Source organism: Talpa europaea (genome assembly GCF_964194135.1).
Source record: "Talpa europaea genome assembly, chromosome: 3".
In the NCBI taxonomy this organism is placed as follows: domain Eukaryota; kingdom Metazoa; phylum Chordata; class Mammalia; order Eulipotyphla; family Talpidae; genus Talpa; species Talpa europaea.
The window spans coordinates 133,027,149-133,052,344 of NC_140069.1; the positions used below are offsets into that span (position 1 = coordinate 133,027,149).

Sequence of the window (25,196 nt, forward strand, 5' to 3'; positions counted from 1 at the left end):
AGTATATGTTCTGGAAACTGAGCTCCGAGGATGACTAGGAGTGTCTCATGGCTGAGAAGAGTACCTTTTGTGGAGAGTAGAAAGCCTAGGCTTCAGCTGTGTGCTTGGCTTTGGGTACACCTGTGGCCTGTGGCATTTCAGTTGAAATTCTCATTAAAATGCTGCTGTTAACTAGAGGCAGGTGGCTTTGTTGTAGGGTAGAAAGGAGAACTTGTGAATTTAAAATTACTGATGGTTTATTGGAGAGTGGAAGGGGTGGAAAAGCAGACGTGGTATTTTCAGATCACTATTTGTTTTAAAAATCTTTTCTGGGAGACGGTGAAAGTGACAGATTTTGATAGAGGCAAAGGAATAAAATGCACGAGGTAAAAGACAGCAGCAATGAGTAAGCCAGGCAGGAAGAGTCAGACAGTATCTAAAGCAACTGCGAGCAATCTGGATTCAAAGTGCAAGGGTAGGTGCCCAGTCACTAAGGTTTGCTGGAAATTCGTAGTAGAGAAAGGACCAAGAAGTAAGACTTCTCTAAGTTTTTATTTCCTGTCTGTGGAATACCCTGAGGATATGTTAGTGGACTTTTAAACTCTGTGAATTCTGTTCCAGGAGAGGGAACATCCAGTGTTTTATAGCCCTTAATACCAGGGACATTTTGAATTTTGGCAACAACCATAACAGGGATGCCAAGTGTAATTGATCTGCTTATTTAATAGGATGCTGCCAGGTTTTCATGAAAAGCAGTGTGTTCTGTTCCCCCCTTGCCTTGTCTCTGTAAGGGAGATTCCCAGTACCTGGGTCCTGGGATCCCGCTGAGATCTATTATCCTGTGTGCAGTAATTGCTTGTGTGATTACTCTTGGCAGGTGAGTCCTTTCACAGCCCAGAGGCCAGGAGGCTGCCTCTATTACTTAAAAGCTCAGTTATCTCGTTAAACTCCTCTCTTGTGAGAGCTTCATAATCTCCTGAGATCTCCCACAGGTTCTCTGTGGGGCACAAGCCCAGCTCCCATTTAAGCCTGCCCTGCCCACTTCAGTCAGGAGATTCTAGCTCTAGAGGAATAACTTTCCCTGCATAGCAAGCAGTGGCGGCTGCCCGCGGGCCTGCTCAATTTCCATTTAATTCTTAAGCATTCCCGTATCATGGTTCTTAATGAAAGTACCTCTCTTGCTCATGTGTTTTCTTTGACTATCAACAGGAAAAGCTGAAAGCCAGTGTAGAGAGAATAAACTTGGGATTCAGATTATTTGAGGAACAGGAATTCAGAAAATTGATTTTTGAAAGGGTTGATGGCAGAAGGCTAAATGAAGTAACCCCCCAGTCTGAGCTGTCATAAACTTTGATGTGAAATTTCAGTGCTTTATTAAGTTAAAGGAAGTTCATTAACTTGGTTATTCATGAAAAAGCATGCCTCCCTCACCCTCACCAAAAAAAAAAAAAAAAAAAAAAGGTGAGGGGAATCACAGAGCTGGGCTTTAGTGATAGATAGTACAGGGTAAATCAAATATTATGGATGCTTTTAATGAAAATGGATGTGCAGTCTCTTCTGGCCAGCGTGTGCAGTGAATATATCATTTCTGTTTCACCTCTTGACTTGGTGTGCAGATCCGCATGCGATGAGAGGGGCGGGTGGGCTGCGGGTACCAGTGTAGTGGGGAGGGAATGACCACTTACCTTGGGCTGTCAGCTTTGCTAAAGGATTAGGAACTTCAGTTTTTATTTCTTCTTGATAGTCTCCTTTAGGATTTGAATAGTAAGGAGAACCATTTATCTCTGCTAATTTGGCTTTAAAGGGCCCTGAGATGTTTATGGTAGATTTGTGATTTGTACTTCTTTATTTTGACGTCTGAAATTGACTATCAGCATTTCAAAGAGGAAGTTTTCAAACAGGTTTGGGAAATAAAAAGCTGGGAAAATTAATGCTTTTCATGGGTAGCCTAGAAACGGACTTCCTCCAGTTCTATAGTCAGTCCTGTGTATAAGCCCAAAAATATATTAGATATTCTTTAAAGAAGATTCACTCTGAGTACTATTGCATATTATGCTGCTCAGTAACCCATCATCTCTATCGCTGTGTCCCTCCCTGTTGCTGTAAAGTTCTCAGGAAAAAGGCACTTGTCTTTATGGAAACAAGCCTGAGGGATAGTAAATGCTGCAATCCTCATTTCTCTGGGAGATTTCAGGCTCACTGGTATACTTCCACTTAATGCTGTCTGATAGGAAAGCCTCCTATCCCCTCATCATCTTTTGTGGTTCGATATCTTGCATGGTGTACATTTTGCTCAGGGATGCAGTGCTGGCAGGAGGAGAAATACAGTGACAGCAGCTTTAGCCTCTGTGGCTGGTGATTCAGTAGCTGCTTTCTCCCCTCCCTGGATCAGAAGTGCAGGGATACTTCTTCCTCTGAGCGCAGCAGTGGGGAGGAAGAGTCAGAGTTGGGGTGGGGGTCCTGGACATACAGACCCAATTAACAGTAGCTGCTGGAATGTAGTCTTGGGCTTCTCCACCCTGCCTGAGGCACCACTGCTTCACCTCCGTATGCCCCTGAAGGGAGCAAGTGGGGGGAGTCTGGCCACCAGGAACACTTTTTTCTTGGGTTTCCTAACAGGAGGTGGGGAGGCTCCTGTCCCTGCAGTGCCACCACATACATTCAAGAGGAATAAGGTCTTCAGCCTTCCTCTCACATACACGCCCACGTGCAGCATCTGAAACCCAGAGTGAGCCTGTATATAACATGCATGTGGACGAAAGCCACATTGGTTATTTGAAACCCACAAAATAGTGTGAGGCCAGATACTGTGGGACTGTCTTATTTTGAAGTGTTTAAGAAAACAATTGGTGACTTTTTCATGTGCTTTAAAATTTCTCATACAGTAGTTCCCCCTGATCATGGGTCCCCCCAGTGGATGCCTGAAACTGCAGATAGTACCAAACCCTAGCTATTACTTGTTTTTCCCTATGCATGTACACCTATGATGAAGTCTTTAAATCAGGCACAGTAAGAAATTAACAACAATAATATTACATATAATTATAAATAATAATAATAATAATACATCAATATCCCGTAGTAAAAGTTAGGTGAATGTGGTCTCGCTCACAGTATCTTTGGGCTGTGGTTGACCGACTACTGCTTGGTTACTGAAGCCACAGAAAGCGAGGTGGTGGATGGGTGTTGGGGGGGTGGGTCACTGTACTTCCAAAGGAAAATCTTTGGACTAGGGCTCCAGTCCTTGATTGTTTGGGAAAAACTTTTACAGATAGGGTTGTGGAAAATATTCAGGAGGCCCAGCCCATGGAATTGTGAACCCTTCTCACGACAGGCACAAGAACACCGCTGCATATTTGGTGCTTATAAGGGCTAAAAATAGACTCTTCATCCAAGTCTTAGAATGTGGCATTGGGTGTTTTTTTTTTTTTTTTTAGATTTATTTACTTATGCATATAAGTAAAGGTACAGGGCCTCCCCCTGGTGGCACAGTGGTTGAGCGCCACGCTGTGAATCTGTCCACAGCCTCTGCAGCACCTGTTTGATCCCTGCTGGCTGGCGAGGGTTCCACATAGTGCAGCAGACCTCTCCTGTTGAGCCTGCTACTCCCTTCAGCAGTGTATTTCGTAAGTCTGCCTGTTCTGTTCCCCACTCTGTCTCTCGTGAATCCTCTCACCCTCCCGCGTATCTGGTCTGTACCCTGGTTCTTGTATAAAATAAATAAATAAATCTTTAAAAAAATTAAAAAAAAAGAACTGGGGTACAGGCCAGAGGTGTGGGGGTGAGAGGATTCACCAGAGACAGAGTGGGGAACAGAACAGGAAGACTGACTGAAATACACTGCTGAGGGGAGCAGCGGGAGAGTCAGGAGAAGTCTGCTGCGCCGTGTGGGTATCTCCATGACCGGCTAGGGTTTGAACTCATGCTGCAGAGGCAGTGGATAGATTCATAGGTTGCATCTTAACCCCTTGCACCACCAGGGAGACCCGGCATTTGGTGTTTTTAGTAACCGTAGCGCTCCATCTGGCATCTGTTGGGGGAGGGAATTGGGGGGAGTTAGGTTATCTTCTATCAATCAGGTCGAACCTGGCTCGATGCAGCCTGAGACTGTTTCTGCCTTCTCCGAGCACACCACTCCCTGTCATGTTATGTTCTTTGATCATCCACTGATATTTTTCTGGAGCGCCTTCCCTGAGGATACAAGGAAATAATATTATTTTCTCATTGCTATCAGTTAGTCATTCAGGTATGTTTTTGTTACTTTGGTATTTGCAGATAGGTTTTTGGAGGTAAATCTACCAAGAGATTCTTGGCTATTAAATAAGAAAAAATATAACAATCATAGTGAATAGAATCATTGCAGAGATAATAGCATTTGCTCAGACAGGGTATCCCTTTGGGGGATTTAGGAAGTGGCTGAGGAAAGGGGAAGACAATTGAATATTGGACAGTTAATTGGGAGAGTCTCCCAATGTGGTCTGGGGTATAGATTGAAGTGGTTTCTGTAGAGAACAGAGTAGACGTGACAGCTCACAGGAAATAATTAATTGAGTGGTTAGAAATGAGTTAAGGCATTCTTGAAGGAGGTAACAAGGAAAATTCGACATTTCACAATAGGAGGACTGATGAGGGAAGCAGGCTGAAGAAAACATTCCCTGAAACAACGTGGGCTTCCTCGGGGGAACGAAGTGCTGTTGAAAGAAGTTGGAGTTGCATTGAGGGGCAGAGAGACTGTGGGACATGGTGTGGCGCTCTGGGCGGGGGCGTCCTAGCTGAGGGGAGGATTAGGTGAGAGCCTGTCGCTGATGGCCGGGAGCTGGGAGGTTTTGCAGAGCGTTTAGACTACCTGTTGCTATTTGGCAGAGAGATTGGAAAAGTGTCGGTACAGCCTGTGCTCTTAACGGCTTAGCTCTTGTCAGCCTCAACAAAATTCCCTAAGCCACCAGCAGCTTAAGGACAAGGGCTGAGTTTTGTTTTTGTCCCCTCTGTCAGAGTCCAGCCCCTTGCTTGATGCACACCAGAGCCATTCATTTTCCCGAACATGCTTATCGATGAGATGCTCACCTTGTTTCTGGTCTCATTCTGGGCTCTGGGGTGATGCCAAAGATAGACGTGCTTGTTTTTCTTACAGAACTTGCAGTATAGGAGAGGAAATGAACCAAAATTTACATATTTAATGTTGTGGATTCTCTGGGAGAGAAACTGTGGTCAGGGTGTTGATAGTGTATATCTCACTAAGTCTGGGGGAGAACCTCTTTGAGCAAACAGTTTGAGCCGAATTTGCTGGAGAACATATATTCCCAAGCCAGGCAATTAGAGTGAGGAATGAAGATGTGGAAATTATCGCATCATGCATATCTGCCCCCTGAGGATCTTGTTAAAATTCAGATTCTGGTTCAGTAGGTCCAGAGTAAGTCTTAGAGTTCACATTTCTAACAAACTCACTGGTGATTGCACGTCTGTAATTTCTATCCCAGGCTTTCTGTGCGACCTTCTCACTTTTGCCTTTTTTATTCTTTTGTTTCAGTTGAAAGATGATGGTTTCAACTGGGGTATTATTGCCCTGCCCCCAGCCCCCATCTGTAGCCATGGTGGCTGCAGTGATCTAACTGCAGTTGATTAGCAGTAGAGACTCTTATTCCTGTCTCATTTACACACAGGCTGAAAACCCCCTACTGCCTGGCACTTTGACCTGGGCAGCCTGTGTTGTAGAGCACACCAGAAGTGTGGAGACAGCGGGAAAAAAGCTTAAATTTTGTAAGGAAAAAAGAAAATAAAATCCTAAATTTACAGTCCAATCCAGTGCCTTGCAAACTGGCATAGAGAATTTCTCTTGGTGTTTACCCAAACATCTTTCCTCTTATTTCTTAAGTTAGAGTGGGGGACTTGGGCTTTGGCGTTTGGTAATCTGATTCTTTGATAATAAAGATCAACTCCCAGGGGTAAAGAGATGACAGGTCTTCCCATAAGCCAAAAATATATTTGGTGCTCTTGCCTCTTATAGAATGTTCTCACTTAGTATCACTGAACTTCCATCAGGTGTTTCTGAAAGTGATTGAGATAGTAAGAGGTTTCTGGCTTTTCTGAAAGTAAAGCCTGGTTAGGTCACATATGTACTTTTTTAACATTCCCGCCAGATAACTAACATAGGAAGGAAGAGGGTACCTTTCTAAAATCCAAGATCCTTTTTGGAGGTGGTAGCTGTTGTCAGCTGTGAAATCCCAGAAGGTATGAATTCTGGGATTTGAAAGTGTCTAGCATTTTATTTTCTTTGGAAGAAGCAGTGAAGGGATCACATTGAAAAATGTGGTCTTTTGCATCACAATAACAGTTTGATACTCATTTTCCCATAAATTGTGTATGGAGAGGGAGGAGAGAGGGCAGGGAAGGAAGCAAGACATACTTTCAGAAACACCAGTGAGAGAGTAGTATTAGATTTTGTTTTTTCATGAGGTCCTAAAGCAGCCTTGTGAAGTTATTTTTAAAACTATTTTGATTTCAGACTTGCAGAAAAATTGCAATAATAGTGCACAGTAATTCCAGTACAATTTGCACCCAAAGTCCCCAATTGCCATGCCATCCTCTGTATTTATGACATACAGTCATTATTTGTGGTAGTTACATTCTCTAAAGTTGTAGATGCTGAATTAGTAAGCAATGAACTACTTTTCCTTTAAGAAATACAGGGTTAAATTCCTGGGGACCTCTACCTATGTTTTCATCTAGTGCTAGATGCATAACCTTGTTCTGTGTTTCTGTTTAAAGACACCTTATTTAATATATATCATTGATCCATTAACAGATAACTTATAACCAACAGCACTGTAACTCATGCCTCAATAAAAATCATCTAAAACATACTTTTTTGGGAGGACAAGTCTCCAAACTTTCTTTGTGTTTAGGAACAAACAGCTTGGGACTGTGGGGGCCAGGTGAAATCAGGAAAAGCCTGGAATACTGCAGTAATTTTTCCTTAATAGTCTGAGTACTTGACCCTAACCATTTTGTCATCTATTAGTGATAAGCTTTTTTATGTTCTGGACTCAATTTTTGGTTCTTTCTTTGGTAATTTTTACACATGAATGTTGCTCAGTCTGAAAAAGTTTTCTGTGGAACACGGGAATGGATTTCTCTGAAATGACACTTCACATTTGCCTGCTATACACTTCTTCCTGAGTTTTCTTAGAAAGAAGAGTAGCTTCACCTTGGTCTGAGGTGCTTGGCAACAGCGGAGCTCAGCAAGGGCTAGCAAGGACTGGATCCTGCAGAGACTGTCATCCTGGGAAGTCCTGGTTACTGGCTTTCTGGAGTTCAGCTCCTTCATATTGAGGATTTATTTGTCCAGGAGCTAAGTTACAGCTTTGGTGTTCTTGTATGTAAGTCACCAGGTTTTTTTTGACTTACGGTTTTCATATATTTAGTAAATGGTGTTTATTTGGAAGTACCTTGGAAAAAGTTGTGTCCTAGCCCTATGCCATAATCTGATGTTGCCACTACTATCCAAATGAGAATAATGGTGCCTGCCCAACTTCCTCAGGGCACGGCTGTGAGGAAGGAGAGGGAAGAGAGTAGGAAGGGAAGGGAAGAGAGATGAGTGTTGTCTTAACATTTCTGGAGTACTCACTAAATCCTACCAACCAGAGACGACGGTAGTATTACCATCCTCATTTATAGATGAGGGACTCTCACAATGTTTGGAATGATTGTCACTTGAATTTCTGTGCAAACCCAGGACTCTCTGATGTCATGGGAGGCTATGTTCAGGACCGACTGAAGACATAATGTTTACTACCACTGAGGAGGAGATTTGGCATAAGCACTTACGTGGAGGGGGCATCTTAGCTAACTCAATTTTAGGTTATTTAATTCTTTCTGATTGAATTCAGTGGTCGGAGAATTTATTTTGATACTTCTTTTAGATCTCCAGAGGAAATGTTTATCTTTTTCTGTTGTACATACTCTCCCAGTCTTTACTACAGAACACACTTAGAGTGATTATATATAACAACAATATTGCCTAATGTTTATTGGGTTGTTGTTAACTTAGATTTTTTTATTATATATTTTTTAAAGATTTATTTATTTATACAAGCACTGGGTACCATCAGAAGTGTGGGAGGGTGAGAGAATTAATCAGAGCCAGAGCGGAGAAGAGAACAGGCAGACTGACGAAGTACACTGCTGAGGGGAGCAGCGGGCGGCAGGAGAGGTCTGCGTGCCATGTGGGACCCTCGCCTGCGGACGGGGATCGAACCGGCCCTGCAGAGGCTGCGGGCAGCTTCGCAACCCAGCGCTCAACCACTGCGCCACCGGGGAGGCCCTGTTAACTTAGATTTCATTCTATATTTGTTTTATAAATGAGGAAACTGAGGCTAATAGAAAGCCAATCAAATGACTTTCACAGGTCACTGCTGACATTGGTTTGATTCCGAAACTAAATTCTTACTGCCATATGCCACTATTCCTTCTCCAATTATAAAAACGAGCAGTTTGTATAACTTGAAGTGCTAGTCCAGAATTTATTTTTGCTGTGCACTTGCTGTTTAGACTACCATGAAACCAGTTTCATCTCACTCCCTTGTCATAATGTTTTATATAAGGGGTTGGCAGACTTACTCTGTAAAGGGCCAGGTAGTAAATATTTTAGGCTTTGCTGGCCATACAGTCTCTCTCAGTAACGACTCAGTCTCTGCTCCAGGGCAAATACAGCTAAGACAATTATGGAAATGAATGAGGTTGGCCATGTTCCAATAAACTTTATTTATGGACACTGAAATTTGAATTTCATACTCTTTTCATATGTTATGTGATATCCTTCCTTTGGTTTCCTCCCTTCCCCCCACACCCAACCATTTAGAAATGATCTTAGCATAGGTCTTTTTAGCTTAGGCCATACAAAAACAGGTGGTAGGGTGGACTTGGCTAGTAGGCTGTAGTTTGCCAATTCTGCTTTTTATAATTTCTTCCTTTGTGTCTCCTATTTGGTGATTCTTTTGTAATTTTGGATTCTGAGTCTCTCTGCTTGCCTTGCATATGGTAGTATTTAATAAACGTTGGCTTGATTTGGGGGCAGCCAGCTCATGGAAGCTTGCTAAGCGATTTAGTCTCTGACACCTGCTCCTCTGGCACATGTAAGTGGAGATTTTAATTGGGGAAAGATTGAATCAGTAGATAGCCTCCGATACTGTTTTAACACGTCAGTTCCTCAAATGCTTGTCTGTGCACGTGGCCAGTGAAACATTGGAAACAGACACTTCAGGTCTAGTTCTTGCTCTGCCATCAATACATCGTAGCCTTAAGCTACTTACCTTGCTTGTCTTGCTTGCAGATTCTCCCTCTGTAAAATATATGAAAGGGCCCGGAGGAGATGGTGTCTCTAGCTGCCCTCTCCCTGCGGATGGCAGTTCTAGTCCTTCTGAGACTTACACTCCCCTGTTTCCAGACTGAGACACAATTTGCGGCACAGCTGACCCAGGAGCACCACTTAATGCATGTGTCTGCTGAAGGTGTTAGCACATCCAGAGCAACAGAAATGGCAGCCACTAGGCTGTGACTCCAGTTCATTGTGTTTGAGTGCTGGGCCATCTAATTTCAGTTTGCCTCTTGGCCTTGCCAGAAGAAAGAAAAAGCTGGCTGGGTTGGCGAGTATTCTGGGAAAGACCTCCTGGACCACACAGCTCATGTTCTTTTGGGTTTGCTTGTTCTTTGTCTAAATGACTTCTTAATTTTCAAGAGATGGTTCTTCCTGTGGAGGAAACAGTTCTGGCTGCCAGGAAGCTTTTTTTCTGATAGACTTTCTGAAATTTCTCCCAATCTAGTTTCTGTTAGCTACCCTTGCTTTAATTCTACTTTCTTTGTGAAAATGTATCTAGTGAAAATCTTGCCTGCTCTTCCCACAACCACTTCTCCCCCTTCCCCTGCGGGTATTTTCAGTGCTGCCTCGGATGGCTCTGCAGACCCGGACCTTCCAGCCTGGTGACTTTCCTGGGCCTCTTTTCTGTGCCCAGGAGGAAAAGAGGGAGTTCATTCTACCTGCTTTACTATCAGAAAAAACTTGTATTGTTTTCAGCCATTTATAGCCTTCTTGGAGCTTTGTAGATTTCACAGAAGTTCTTCTTCCTTCTGATGACTTCTATCTTGTCATTTCTAGAAAACTTGCAAGTTTATAGTAGCCTTCCTCTCTGCTGTGAATCGCTGTGCCTGATTTTTGGCTCTCAGTTAGCTTCCTTTAAAAAAATTCTTTTTTTTGTTAATGTCATTCAGCTAAGCATCTAATCCTCCTGAAAGAATTCGGACACCTTCTGAAGTGAAATACACATTGTTTTCGAACTTCCATATTGCACCATGAAATATTTTTAAAATGAATTAAAATCACATCCCTTAAAATGAATCCCTTTAAAATATATAATTCATTGTTTTACTGGATTCATACAGCTATCGCCACTGTCTAATTCTAGAACTTTTTTGATACACAAAAGAATAAATAAAAACCTTGTACCCACAGCAGTCATTTGATATTCTCTCCTCCAGTCATCCCTTGGGAACCACTGATCGACTTTCTGTCTCTATGGATTTGTCTATTCTGGACATTTCATTTAGTGAAATTCTTCATTATGTGGCTTTTCCTGTCTGATTTCTTTCACTTGGCATTATGTTTATGTTTTCAAGATTCATCCGTGTTGTAGCCTCACCCAGTACTTCATTTCTTTATTTCTGGATATTCCATTTTATGGATAGCTTACATTGTATTTATTCATTTATTACTTGATTGACATTTGGATTGTTTCCACTCTTTTTAGCTGTTATGAATAATTTTGCAGTGAACACTTGTATACAAGTTTTTGTAGGGACATACATGTTATTTCTCTTGGGTGTATACCTAGACGTGGAATTGCTGCTCATAATAACCCTTTGTTTAACTTTTGAGGGACTGAGGACTGTTTTCCAAAGTGATTGCATCACCAACAGTGCATAAAGTTCTAATTTCTTCACACCTTTGTCAACATTTGCTGGTCTGTCTCATTGGCTGTAGTCATCCTAGTGTCTGTGAGGTGATGTGTTATTGTGGTTTCATTTGCATTTCCCTTGTGACTAATGCTGAATATCTTCATATGCTTATTGTTAATATGTATATCTTTGGATAAATGTTTATTCAAATTCTTTACCCATTTTTAATTGTCTTTTTATTATGATAATTTTTTATTTAGATACTAGATCCTTATTAGAGCTAACTCGATGTTCTCAGCTAAATAAGATTCCATTCTCAGGCCAAGACGACTTCTGTTCTTGGACTGTGAAAATATCACTGGCTTTATTGATATACTCATGGAATTCTGTACCATCACTTTCTTTGTTTAAGAATAGTGTGGTCAGGCTTTTATAAGAAATTTTCTATTGTTTTGGTATCTGTGGTCTGGGGATTTAAAAGCTCAACATACCAAATCATTTATCATTATCTAGTGGTAGATTTAACTTGGCGTTCCTGTTGCTGGGCAACATTTTAGTAGCTGCCCATAAAGTGTCTCTCTGTAGGTAAATCACACAGTGCAACTAGAAGTGGGTTTGAACAGTTTGAGTTCCCATTTTCCTTCTCAGCTGGGCTTTTCAGCCTTTGTCACCATCCAGCTTGTGCCCAGGAGCCAGGTCCTCTGAATCACACTGCGTCCCCCAGCAACCTTTATTGGCAGAGCGGAGAAATGTCTAATCCATAACCTCAATCAAACTAACTCATTGTGACAGCTGTTTTCACAAACCTCCTGCTGTATCAGGTAGGACTAGGATCGTTTTTCTAGAATATGTCATTTTATTAATATAATTGGATAAAGCAGTTACCATATGACTTGCTTTCTATGCCCTATAAATTAGCAATTAAGGATAATTACCACATCCGTGAAGTTTGTAACATGAATCAGTACTGCTTTGGCAGAACAATTACCCATGACAGTTTCCTCTCAATCTTAACATTATTCTTCTGAAATTAAAATTCTGATAAACAAACAATATATTAACTTATTATGTTGGTTGTTGCTGTTTCCCCCCCGCCACTCTCAACCCCCCTCTTCAGTGTCAACTCTCCAGGAGAAGACAGTTTTGTCTATTTCATTTCAGTGAGGTCTGGCTCATAGTAGCCACTCAGTACATTTGTGTCAAATTAATCAATGAAGACATGAGTCCTTCAGTGAAATGAAATTATAAAAATAGCTTTCAGAAAGGAAACATGACCTGTTTGGTGCTATATGTGATAGAAGTTAGATATGTAGATCTCTTTCATATTTTACTTAATGACATGTTAAGTATTTTTTTCCCCCAGAAGCTATATTGCTCCTTGGCTTTATTTGGTGGGGAACTGAAAGTTAAGAGAAGGCCATTCAATATTACTCAGCTATCAAAAAAGATAAACACATGCAGTTTGCAGCAACATGGATGGAGCTAGAAGGGATCATGCTCAGCGAAATAAGCCAGAAAGAAAAAGAAAAATACCGGATGGTCTCACTCATAGCCAGAATTTAAAAAACCTAAATAAGGGATCAGGAAAAAGACTAATTAATGCAAAGTAAAAATCAAAATCAATAAGCAACTATAAACCAGAGACACACTACGGGGCGGGGCGGGGGGGCGCGGTGGAGAGAGGAAGGATTAGGGTCAAAATAAGGAGGGGTGTGCAATTGTATGGGGAATATAACCAAAATGAAAATGCATACATTGTGCAAAAATGAAAAATGATGTAAGAATTGTATAAAATAAAATATTTTTTAAAAAAGAGAAGGCTATTCAATTTTTTTATTGAGGAAGAGCTTGAGTGAAGACTTCACAGGGAGGGGACTTCCTCCACCTGGAGGAAGTTTAACAGGACCTCAAAGATGAAGTGGAGATAGCAAGAAGTGGCGCAGTGTGTTTTGATCTAGTAAACTAGATTCCCTGGGGAAGGATGGGTCTATTTTAACTCTTATAAATAGTAGGAAGGAGATGAGTTTCTTCTTGTAGATGGGTTTCTCCTTTCATAATGGTGTGCAGCCAGCCTTTCTGCCTCTCCACAAAGGCTAGACCACGAGGAGAGTGGTACAGAGGAAAGATTTATACCTGTTCGTCCTTTCTTCTTGGGGGAGTAGGCATAGCTACCAGAGTACATGCCTGTTCTTGTTTAGGAGATTGAATTGGTGACTGCTGCTTGAATTTATGTATGCAACAGTAAAAACGATGTAGAGCAGTTTATAAGGAAGTCATCTATCTCGATTAATAATTCCAGCATTGACTCTGGTCTTGCATGTGGTGAAGCAATGCAAAGTTCTGACAGATTGTGTTCAGAATAGTATTCAGGGAGAGGGGAAGTTTTATTGGTACAAAGGAAGTTTTGGAAAATTCCCGCCAAAGTCCCTAATGAGACCAGGATATTACAAACTCATTGTTGCAGGGATCTAGTTTACTAGATAGCAATAATACCTTTTTAAGGGGAACGTGGGGTTCTTCTCATCAGCCATTTTGTTCTTGAGCGTTCCAGTGCCTTTTGTTATACTTGAGAAATAAACACTGTTTCCTAACTTGGGTCAATGCTCACTTCTCAGTCCTCATCAGCCAAGGTGATTGGTCTTGTAAAAAGGCCTTAACTCAGGCCTCCCTGGTGGCGCAAGGGGTTAAGTTGCAGCACTATGAAGCTATGTGCAGCCACTGCAGCATGAGTTCAGTCCTGTTCAGGGAGCTACCCACATGGTGCAGCAGATCTCACCTGCCTCACCCGCTGTTCCCCTCAGCAGTATATTTCATTCAGTCTGCCTGCTCTGTTCCCCATTCTGTCTCTGGTGAATCCTCTCACCCTGCCCCCCCCCCACACACCTCTGGCCTGTACCCCAGTTCTTGTATGCATCAATAAGTAAATCTTTAAAAAAATAGGCCTTAACTCTTCTACTTGGACTTCCCAAGAGGTACTAGGAGTGCTCTACCTTTTGTGAACTCTAGCAAGAGCAGGCATCGGAGACAGGTGCTCTGGTTTGTATGCTGTGTGTAGCTTGGCTCTCCAAGCCCTGTTTGGAATTTGTGCATCAATGATTTCAAGTGCAGGTGGGTATTTTGCAACATGCTTTTTGGCTTCTGCCACTTATGAAGAATTGGTTGAGTGAATCAGGGTCAAGTTCTTTTCCGTTTCATCCTTAGGCCCTTCTTAGTTCAGGAACTTCAAGCATCCTTGCCATAGTATACCTGTCCTTTCCTGGCTTCACTTTATTTGAGAGCTTGTCTTTTTAGAACAACAGTTCCCTGGGATGATGCCCAGTGCATGGGGTTTCAGGAAAGGCTGTTCACGAGGATATTTGGCTGGAGGCATAGTTTAATTTCTGGCAACACTTGATCAGAAAGGGTAAAAATGAAAAGCATGTCTTCTAACTAAGGAAAAGTCTTTTATCATGGGTGTCACTCCGTAGTCAGGGAGGAGGAAGAGTGCATTAGACCAGGGTTTGTGTGTGTAAGGTACTGGGCGTACTGAGACATGTAGTCAGAGCACTGTTAAGAAAATGGAATGTGCTTATTTGTTGGACAGTTTTTATAAAAAGACAGAATGGATGAAGTGAACGGTGGCACATTTCTACGATGGAATACTGTGCAGCCAGAAAGTGAATGAACTAGTGTTTCACATCAGCAGGAGTGTTTCACACACACATACCCCCACCCCTAAATCAAGTCTTGCTTGGTCCATACGGTAGACGGAACTTATATACAGGATTCAGAAATAAGACATGAAAACTGTATCGCGTAGAGATAGATGCATAGATGTAACTGCACAGAAAAGCAAAGGGGGGAGGGGTGGTTGTCATGGGTCAGGATAATGGGGGTGGTCAGGAAGAGGGACTGCAACAGAGGGGCACAGGGAATCGAGGTCCCGGCAGTCTTCTGCGTCTTCACTGCGTGGTGGTTATTCAGTTGTTTGCTTCTTCTTCTTTAATATGTATGTGTATTTTTTTTTTAAGATTTATTTATTTATTCATACAAGCACTGGGTACAGTCAGAAGTGCGGGAGGGCGAGAGAATTCAGAGCCATATCGGGGAGCAGAACAGGCAGACTAATGAAATACACTGCTGAGGGGAGCAGCAGGCGCGGCAGGAGAGGTCTGTCGCGCCATGGGGGACCCATGCAGGCGGCCGGGGATTGAACCGGTGCTGCAGAGGCTGTGGGCAGCTTCGCAACCCAGTGCTCAACCGCTTTGCCATCAGGGGAGGCCCAATATGTATGTATATTGTAAGGCACTTCTGTATTTAAATTTAACAATTTAAAGCATCAGGTGAGGTGGAGCGGTAAGGGGGAAATGCCTGCTAAGCCAGAGCGCACAGGAGGGCCTTTCCTCTTTCTTCCTTGATCCTGCTCCCTTGCCAAAGACGGTTCTGGGCTCGTCTCCCACACAGCTCTACTTTGGCAGTCCTCGGCCAGCTTTCTAGCTTCTCACCTTGCAGCAGCAGTTCTTGTTCTGAAGCATGCAGGTGAGCGTCTTCGGGATCTAGTGAAGCCGGCGTTGGAGCCCACCTGTTCACTAAGTCATGCCTCACTGAGCAAAGACAAGTTGCAAAGCTTGGAGTTTTTTTTCTGTACACTTTATTTTCTCCTATTTGATTTCATAGTTCTTTCTGCCCAGTGGATATTTTTTTTTTTTTTTTTTTTATAGAGGCATGCTTTATTTATTTGTTTGCTGGTTTGTTTGTTTGTTTTTGTTTATACATGCACTGGGTACAGTCAGAAGCGCGGGAGGGTGAGAGAATTCACCAGAGCCAGAGCGGGGAGCAGAGCAGGCAGAAGGACCGAAGTACACTGCTGAGGGGAGCAGCGGGCGGCAGGAGAGGTCTGCACGCCATGTGGGACCCTCCTCCGGTGGCCGGGGAGCAGCCGGGGATCGAACCGGCGCCGCAGAGGCCGCGCGCAGTTTCGCAACCCAGCACTCAACCGCTGCGCCACCGGGGAGGCCCCCAGTGGATATTTTAATGATAAATACCAGTGAACTTCAGAGCGTTTCACAGTAGTAAGTGGGTTCTATGCCTGCTCCTTTGGTTAGAAGAACAAAAGGAGCAACTGTGCTAGGGAGCCTTACCTTCTTATTTTCTCATTCAGTCATCCAGTTTTAGATGCTGGCTGTGTTTTTTGCTTGGACTGGCCCAACAGCCCTGCCTGCATTTGAAGTGCTGGTGCTGGGTTCTGGCTGCACTGCTTCCTTGTGGGGTGCATTCACCCCCTTCCAGTGTGTGTGTGTGGACCTCTCCCTTCAGCTTTGTCCTTGAAGCCTCCTGTTGCCTGCTTCCATCCTCAACTGGAATGTGTGGATGGGGACGCTAACTTCTTAATAATTAAAAGGAACCACAGGTGGTGGCACTGACTGGGGTGCAGTGACAAAGGCTGTTCAGCTCCGTAACTCACGTGCCTCCTTCCAGTCCGTTTTCTGACTTTTAATTCCTGCTTACATTTCTGGGCCCATTATTTCAGAATTTAACCTAAAGTTTTATATAGGCATTTATCTTATAAGATTAAAAATATGGCCTCCCTGGTGGCGCAGGGGTTAAAACGCAATCTGTGAAACAATCCGCAGCCACTGCAGCACGAGTTCGATTCCCGGCCAGACAGGGAGAAACGGTGGGACAGACCTCCCCTGTCTCACCTGCTGCTCCCCTCAGCAGTGTACTTCAGTCTGTCTGCCTGTTCTGTTCCCCGCTCTGTCTCTGGTGAATCCTCTTGCCCCGCATGTCTGGCCCGTACCCCAATTCTTGTATAAAAATAAATAAATCTTTAAAAAAAAGATTAAAAATAATCCTGTTCACATCATCTTTTAACAAGTATTTGAGTGCCCTCAGGGTGCCTAGTACTGTTTGAGACACTAGGGATATAGTGGTAAAGGACTTTATTGAAGTAATACTACCTGATAGTGCCGCTAATTTCTCTTTTTTCCTCCCCCTTAGGTCCTGTCAGGGTGCGCCATCATCGTCCGAGGGCAGCCTCGTGGTGGGCCTCCGCCTGAGAGGCAGATCAACCTGAGCAACATCCGAGCTGGAAACCTCGCCCGCCGGGCAGCAGCAGCTCAGCCTGATGCAAAAGATACACCTGATGAGGTAGGTGCAGCCTGGGCCTCTTGACCCTGGGCTGAGTTAAAGCCCCCACTCCTTGATTAATACACTCATTTTTTCCTGTGTATTATCGGGGACTGATGGCTCTGGACACCCACAATGTCTTGCATCACTACACATTCACAACCTTCTGCTCTTTGAGGTTGCATTGGTTCTGGGAGAATTCTTACCAGTTTGCTTGAATTTTTCATTCACAGCCAAAATGCAGAAGGATACTATAGTAGGGCAACCAGGTACAGGGCGGGCATTGGGGACAACCAAGCCTCCCAACCCCCTGTGAATCTTTACACTTTTTCCCTGGGTTCTCTCTGGCGTTCTCACCTCTTTTGTATTCAGGCATCCTCTCGTAACTGTCTTGCCGCCTGGGTCTCTGAGTGTCGCCGCCCTTATAGCGCTGATCTCTAGGCTCAGCTGTGCCCACTTACGCATGCCCACACCCATACTCCAGGTGTCTGATCCCAAGCACCTTCTGCAGCAGCAGGATCAAGGCTGCAGGTGATAGGCACAAAGGCTAGTGGCTTAAAAAGCTGATTAACTCATTTACCCTATAGTTATGCAGTGAAAAATCTAGTTTGTCTCTAGTCTTTCTCCCGAGGGGCTGCTTATGGTTTATGGGTGTCTTGTGTCTCCTTCCAGAGATGTTATCTCCTACATAGGCACACTTATTGTCATCCGTGGAAGCCTTGTAGAAATGCTGGGCCTGTGCTTTATTCTACATTCTTAATCTGGGATCCATGCATCCTGTAAGGTATCTGTGAACTCCATCCATGATTGTTTGCAAAATTTTTTACGGAAGGGATTTTTACTCAGTTTTTCAAGGCAACTTGTGACACAGTAGCAGTCAAGAACCGTTGTGTTAGTGATTTGAGAACTTTCTTCTGAGCTTTTGCCCCACCACCCTCTCCATTCCCTGTGCCCCAACCTCCAGTGGTTGACCACCTTGCTGCCCTTGTGGTCTGCCTTAGATGCCTTACGTTTTTGTCTCCAGGCGGCTGCTGTGAATCCTGATTCTGGCATTTAGTAGTTACCTTGGCTCTTAAACTTCGAAACGTCAGTTCTTGTCTTCTTTAGTAATGCTTTTAACTATCAAAAATGAAATTTGTAGATTCTGATTGTCTTCTGTCCCAACTTGATGGTGTTGGGCGAAGAGTTTCCTTCTCCTTTCTGCCAAAGATATGAGGAAGAATAAATACTACAACTAAGGGGGCTCTTTTATTAAAGGAAAACATTTGTTATTTTTCCCCATCACACTAATGGGCATTTTGTTTGAATTAAGAGGAAGGTAGGGGATGGGCAAAAAAAGGTGAAGCATTGTTAGGGAAATTTACCCATATTTCTGCTGATAACAGTAATTAGATTGTTGGGCTAATGACCAGATCAAAATAATTTCTTTTTCATTGGTCCTCCATTAGCGGCCAAAGGTATTAGGAATAATGATGGTATATATCTCAGAGTTACTCAGATGACACAAAATGCTGAGCACTTGCCTGTAGAGAACGTAATAAATGTTATTGGTGGCATTCGCTGCTGTTATCTGTTAATTTCTGCTACTACAGCTACTCCCTAATACTGCCAGGCCAAGTGCAGAAAATTGAATCCTCCCTCAGCACTTTTTAAATTTTGGATGCTAAGTACTTTTCTTGACCAACATTTTGAATAGTTCTTTTCTTTTCAATTTTGTGTTGTATAATGGCCTGACTGCTTCTGAAAGAAGAGTGTTGACCCTGGCTGGCTGGAACTGATCAAGTTCATCTCCAGAGAAGATGAAGAGGCAGTGTAGCCTCAAAGAAAGAAGGGTTGAGTTTTAATTTCCTGTTTTGTGGATGAGAATCTAGGGCAGAGAAACACAAGGCCAGTTGGAACTTGTCCTAAAATATCTTAACTGTATCCTATGTAACAGTACAATAAAATCTTACCAGAACTATCCTAGCTACAAGAACACCATGTAATCTGATCCCAGCTCTCACTGTAGTTTTATATATTTATATAGTTCAGTGTTTTTTCTCTTCCAGAGCAGTTTAGTCTAAGTTTCTCTGAGTAACTTAAAGGTCCCTGCAACATGAGGTATTTGCTAGCTACATATTTCACTTTTCCTCAGCATTCCTCTGCCCTAAGAACCCACTCGCTCTTTTTCCTGCTGAGCTGCTTTTCCTCTTAGCATGCCTCTGAAGCTGCCTTGACTCAAGTTAGCAGCGATGCCAACTAGTAGCTTGAACCTGGTTTCCCTCCCCCTCTCTCCAATATCAAGCCTTCATCAAGACCTAGAGTTTCTGCCTCCTTAAAACCTCTCTTCTCCATTCTTGAAACTTCATTACTACTCCTATAGTTCTTTCATTCAACCCTGATAATGTGCTTGGAATACAGAAATAAATCTTGTTGCTTTCATTCCTCTTCTTTGTGCCCCCAGATCTTTTTGAAACATAATTTCATTTATTCCTTTGCTTTGTATTACAGCTGCCTCAGTGATTTTCTTTAACTTTTTAAAATATCACATTTATTGTGATTTTTTTTTTTTTGATTGAGGAAACCTTATAGTAGAACCTAAGTTTCAGATGTGCATCACTGAAAAGCAACATGTCTTTGTGATTCTGTCTGCGATGGATCTTAGTGCCTTCACCTGAGATAGACGCCCATTTGACTTTTGGTCTTCTCTTTTTGAAGTGTCTCTGGGATGCTGATTTCCAGCCATGAGGAAGTCCTCATTGCTTTTCCAATGCTGAGGAGTCTTGCCCACTTACTTAAACCTTGCTGAAGCTACTCTGTCCTCTGGGGTTCCTTTTCCACCTGTGTCCTGGTGCAGTCCTGCTCTCTTAAGACTCGGCCTCATGAGACACGACACCTGGCCTCTCCTGTCATTATCCTAGTTTTGTGCTGTCACACATTCAGAGCATTTCGTCCCATGTCCACGTGTCTTTCTGTCATAGATTGTAAGCTCCTCGAATGGAGGGATTGTATTTCTCTTCTCTGTTCTTATGCCCACCATTGCCTGACATGAAGCAGGTGTACTGTGAATAAACATGTAAGTGAATTATGAGGGGGAAAAAACCTGAGCTTCTCCTTTTTGGGCATCAGTCAATGGTGGAATGAGCCATTACTCTTTCTCTCTGACTTTCTTTGTTTTGGAACATGTTTTTCACATTCGAATGGAGCCAAGGACGTTATCGCCCATTGGCTTTCTTTGTATCACTGTCCCAAATATCATTTACTTGACTATTCCCTGCCTTCCTTCGCGATAACATCTTTCAGAGACACTCAGCTCTCTCCTAAGTCCTGTGACAATAAAAGCAGCTCCACTATATGTCCCCAGCCGTCACTGCCCTGTTCCAGGCTAATCCTCGGCGTTGCCTAGCTACTGCAGGCAGCCTGGATACTGCATTGATGGGCACTGTGGGAATTATGTATTTATTTCTCACAGATTTATTGAGCTCTTACATGTGAAACTCTGTGTTGGTTTCATGGAAAATCACAGTCCTACATTCAGTGGGCCTTTGAGAATTGGGGTGATGGGAGAGAGATAGCAGAGGGTTTACATTTATAGCTGGCAGTGGGAAATAGAAGAGAAGGAGGGTCAAGAAGTATTGAGCTTTGAGCCATGTACAGAAGTAGCTAGTTTAAGATTTTATATTGTCAGGGATTTGATCTTGTTCAGGTAGTTCACTTTTTGGGTATCTGGCCCAGAGAAAACATTGGAATTTAAAAAATCCCATTTCATGGGCCTCCCTGGTGGCGCACGGGGTTAAACACCACACTATGAAGCAATTCGCAGCCTCTGCAGCACGAGTTCGATGCCCAGCCGGCCAGGGAGCATCCCACATGGTGTCTTGCCCACTGCTCCCCTCAGCAGTGTATTTCAGTTAGTCTGCCTGTTCTGTTCCCCGCTCTGTCTGTGGTGAATCCTCTCACCCCCCACTCCTCTGGCCTATACCCCAGTTCTTGTATCCATAAATAAATAAGTCTTTAAAAAAAATCCCATTTCACTGTGGGAGACATCAGAACCTTGATAGGGTCTAGAGCACAAAGCAGGCAGCTGGATTGCCTCGTGTTGGGCATTCTAAAGGGAAGAAAAAAATCTGGAGTCTCAACTACTTTGAGATAATTGCTTCTTAGATGGAGCTCTGAAGACCACACCTACTCTTGTGAGCCATTCTGGACCTTATTTGAGAAATGCTGTGAGCAGATTCCCCTATGCTTGACTCTTAGTCTGATTCTGGGAGATTCTATGGGACAGTCTTCAGGACAGGTCACTGTCCTCTGTGTTGGATACTTGAACGAGAATTTTCACTGGGAAGTGCTCAGTCATCCTTTCCTGAGTCTCCTGATCAGTTATTAAATTTGTTGAGCCCTGATGTACTACAGATTGAGAAGGCTGGTGTGAGAAAGGAAGATTACAGAAACTGGAATCTTTTTCTTCAAGGATTAGGTATCATCATTATGTCCTTTCAAGACCCCCTAGTGTGGCTTTCTCTTAGGGGTCAGTGCTAACTGTGAAACATGCTCCTGCAGTACGCCTTCTAAAAGGCTTTCAGCAATTCTGCCTGGTTGGTAGAAATTGGGGGTTTCCACACGCAGGCTAGGTATTTCCTTGTGGACTAACCCTTGATAAATGAAATTTTACCAGTCTTGACTTCCTTTAGGAGAACTTGTTCTGTTAGAGCTTTTCCAAGTATTTCGGAAAGCAGGTGTTACTGAATTTTACATTTTAGCAAAACACTCAAAATGGAATCGTAAACACGAGCTCTCTAGTTGAGGATGTTTATAGAAGTAATAAAAATGTAGGAGGCTGTTCAGTACTATTCCCTTATGTGAGTGGTAATTGGTCAATCAATTGGTAATTGATTATTTATCAATCATCAGACTCTTTAATTTTTGGGGGTTGGGGCACAAGGTACATTGAGACACAAATCTGGAGACTCCTTATTGCTGAATGATTAGTTCCTTTGCTCTTTGGTGCTTTGAGGATATAGCAATAGATGAGTGAGTACAAGCTTGTTAGAGCCTTCGGGATACCACCTCAGGACCAGTTCTTCGTGGAACCCTTCACAATGGATGTTATATAGTAACAGTGAAGGTTTTGTGAGGACCGGCCCAGTGAGTTGGTGGACTGCCACATTTTGACAGGTTTCTGGGAAGTCATTTAGATTTTTTTTTCTTCTAGAAAACTTGTTGGATAACCCCATGGAATAATCTCCATGAGCTGAAAAGGTTAGCAGATGCTTCCTTCAGGCCACAGATGTACTATTGTGCCTTTTCTGTGTGTAGCCTGAGTTCTGTGGCTCCAAGAGATAATAGATGCCACATGCCATGCTTCCCTTTTATACTTTGAGTTTTTTCTGCACATGAGCTCCTACAGATCATTCACTCTTTGAATTCTTACCCCTTCTTCCTCATTTCTGTTCTAAGGGAACTTTGGGCGCTAAGCTAAGTCCAGACATAAATTCAAATGCCAGTGGCCACTAATTGTGACAGGGCTACTTCATAGGAGACATATCTTTCTTTGTACCATTCTAGAAGTGATGGGGCAAAACCATCCCTTGCCCATTATCTTTGAGATGCATAGAGAGCTCCTTCCCACTGTGTGGCTCTGTGGTTTGCTCCTTGTGTCAGGGTCTTTAGTGGGTGAGAGGGAACAGCCACTGTTGACGAGATGATCCCTTACCAGGGCCTGGCACTGGTGTTCTCCTCAAGATTCTGGTGCGGCTTCAGACTAGAGCAAAAGTAGAAGAGGCAGTGTTTTGGGGAGAATGGTTCTTGCCCTTCTCAACTTTGTTGCTGTCCTTTTAACGGGGGGTGGGAGTAGCATATGCAAGGCTCTGACTTGAGCAGGAAGCTCACTCTGAAATAATAATAGTGTTAGAACCTTGTCCTTACTCCAATAGTGCCTTGAACTGGTTTCAGTCTAGTTTAATAGTCAGAGAAAGTGCTTTGTAAACTGGAGAGCAGCAAACAAATGGAGGTGGTAGTTGTTATTTATGACTTGCCTTTGGCTGCCTGAGCTCCTGGTACCTGGACTTGCCATTCAGAAACAGGTTGATAAATATAATGCATTGGGAATAGTGGCCAGCACATGGTTAGTGCTATAAAATTATTGGGCATTATTCACAAAGTAAACTATGACTCCTAATAGGCAGTGTTGGGGGACAGTACTACCAGCAGCCTCTGGGAAACGATGAGGCCTCTTTTTGGGCCTCCTGTCACCCCTCTTTTTTCTGAGCCCCATACATGTACAACCTGCCATTTGTGCATTTCACTTTTATGTTCTCTTCAGGGCCTAGTACAGGGCCAGGATATTGAAGGAAAGAAGTTGCTGGAATGCTGTTCTAGGCAATTCTCATGTTACACATTTGTTTTGTCTTTCAGCCCTGGGCATTTCCTGCTCGAGAGTTCCTTCGGAAGAAGCTGATTGGGAAGGAAGTCTGTTTCACGATAGAAAATAAGACCCCCCAGGGACGAGAGTATGGTATGATCTACCTTGGAAAAGGTGAGTAGCAAGGAGGAGAGGACTCATTTCTCCGAGTTGGTATCTCTGAAGTTCAGCTTTCGTGGGTGGAAGACCAGCCTGAATTTTGGTGGGCGCAGCCCTAGGATGGTTCCCAGAGGTCTAATTGGAAGTGTTTTGGGTGTTGGAGCTCATGGCATGTGGCTGCAGAGCCCTGCCCCGATGTGCCTGCTCCTTGTTCACACCTGTGCATGCTTTCTTGGCCTGGCTTTAGGAGTTCACAGTGCAGCAGAGTGTTTTCCCCTGACTTTAGGCCATCAACTCTTGGAACTCAGTGGCTCTGTGCTTCTAGGTTATAGTGCTAATTGAATTCCTATAGATTTCCTTTTGCATCTTTTATTTCCTCTATCTATCTTGTGGTTTTTCTTCTTCTGAGAAGAAGAGACTGCCTATTAGGAGTCATAGCTTAGGGAAGAAGGTTTGTATAGGGCTTTTTTTTTTTTTGCAAGCCATGTGTTCTGTCATGGAATGGAAGGAACGTGGACTTTGGATTTATTTATTTGTTTATTATTATTATTTTTTAAAGATTTATTTATTTATACAAGAACCGTGGTACAGGCCAGATGTGCTGGAGGGTGAGAGGATTCGCCAGAGACAGAGCGGGGAGCAGAATAGGCAGACTGACCAAAATACACTGCTGAGGGGAGTAGCAGGCGAGACAGGAGAAGTCTGCTGTGCCATGTGGGAATCTCACTGGCCGGCTGGCCAGGATCGAACCGGCGTTGCAGAGGCTGCGGACAGCTTCACAGTGCTGCGCTCAACCGCTTGCACCACCAGGGAGGCCCTTGGATTTATTTAGATGCGGCTTAGGCCCTGACTCTTCTCCATTGTACCCTTACTCAGCTCTCAACTTAACCTCTGCATCCCTGTTGTAGTTTTTTCATTTGTAGGTTATTGAGAGAGTCTGAAGAGATAGCATATGTAAAGTACCTTGCTCTGGCGTGGTGTGTGCGCTTAATAAATATATATATATGTGTATGTGCACATCTGCACCTATTGTTTAGCTGAGTCAGGTGGCTGTGGGATGGTATTCTGATCTTTTTTGGATTGGGTGGAGGAACAGTAAGATTGAGAAATGTAGTTTGAACTGAAATACTGAAAGATTTGGTAGAATGTTCTTGATAAAAGCAGCCAGGGGAATATACAGTGGTAGTTGTGTTTATATTGACTTATTCGGGGAGCAGATTTTTTTTTTTTTAAAGTTTCCTTGATTCTTTGATAAAATGACCTCCTAAATGAGCTGCTTTAGGTGATCTGTTTGACTTGGGTAGCCAGTAGACTGGAAGTAAGCAAGCAGAGTATACGGCAAGACTAACAACATCCTCTTAAGATTCTGGTTTTAATTGCATAGTCTTAGAACAGTGAGTTGGGGATGCCCTTGGCACTGTTTTGTCCAGTTTACCCAGTAGAGAAATAGCCTCCCAGACAAATGGCTTCTTGGTTGAATGGGAAATTATAGAAATATATGGAATCTTTTCAAAAAGCAAAATTGCTTTTTATACCCACAATTCAAATAATATAGTAAGAAATAAAATGTTTCAGCATTATTGTTGGGTGGTTACTGGTTAGGAAGAAGGTAAGATTAAAAAAAAACTGCACTCTTCAAAATGCAGTTGTCTATTACCTAAAA

At 43.1% G+C, this 25,196-nt stretch overlaps 1 protein-coding gene across 1 annotated transcript in view; it reads left to right on the plus strand.

The window, feature by feature from the left end:
* SND1 (staphylococcal nuclease and tudor domain containing 1) overlaps window positions 1–25,196 on the plus strand; it is a gene marked incomplete at its 3' end in the record, with an annotated part of 403,529 nt that overhangs the window by 11,323 nt on the left and 367,010 nt on the right. The window contains exons 2-3 of the mRNA XM_084230071.1: window positions 16,906–17,055; window positions 23,428–23,548. Of these exons, the coding sequence (XP_084086197.1) occupies window positions 16,906–17,055; window positions 23,428–23,548 (271 nt within the window). The remainder of the gene's footprint in view (window positions 1–16,905; window positions 17,056–23,427; window positions 23,549–25,196) is intronic.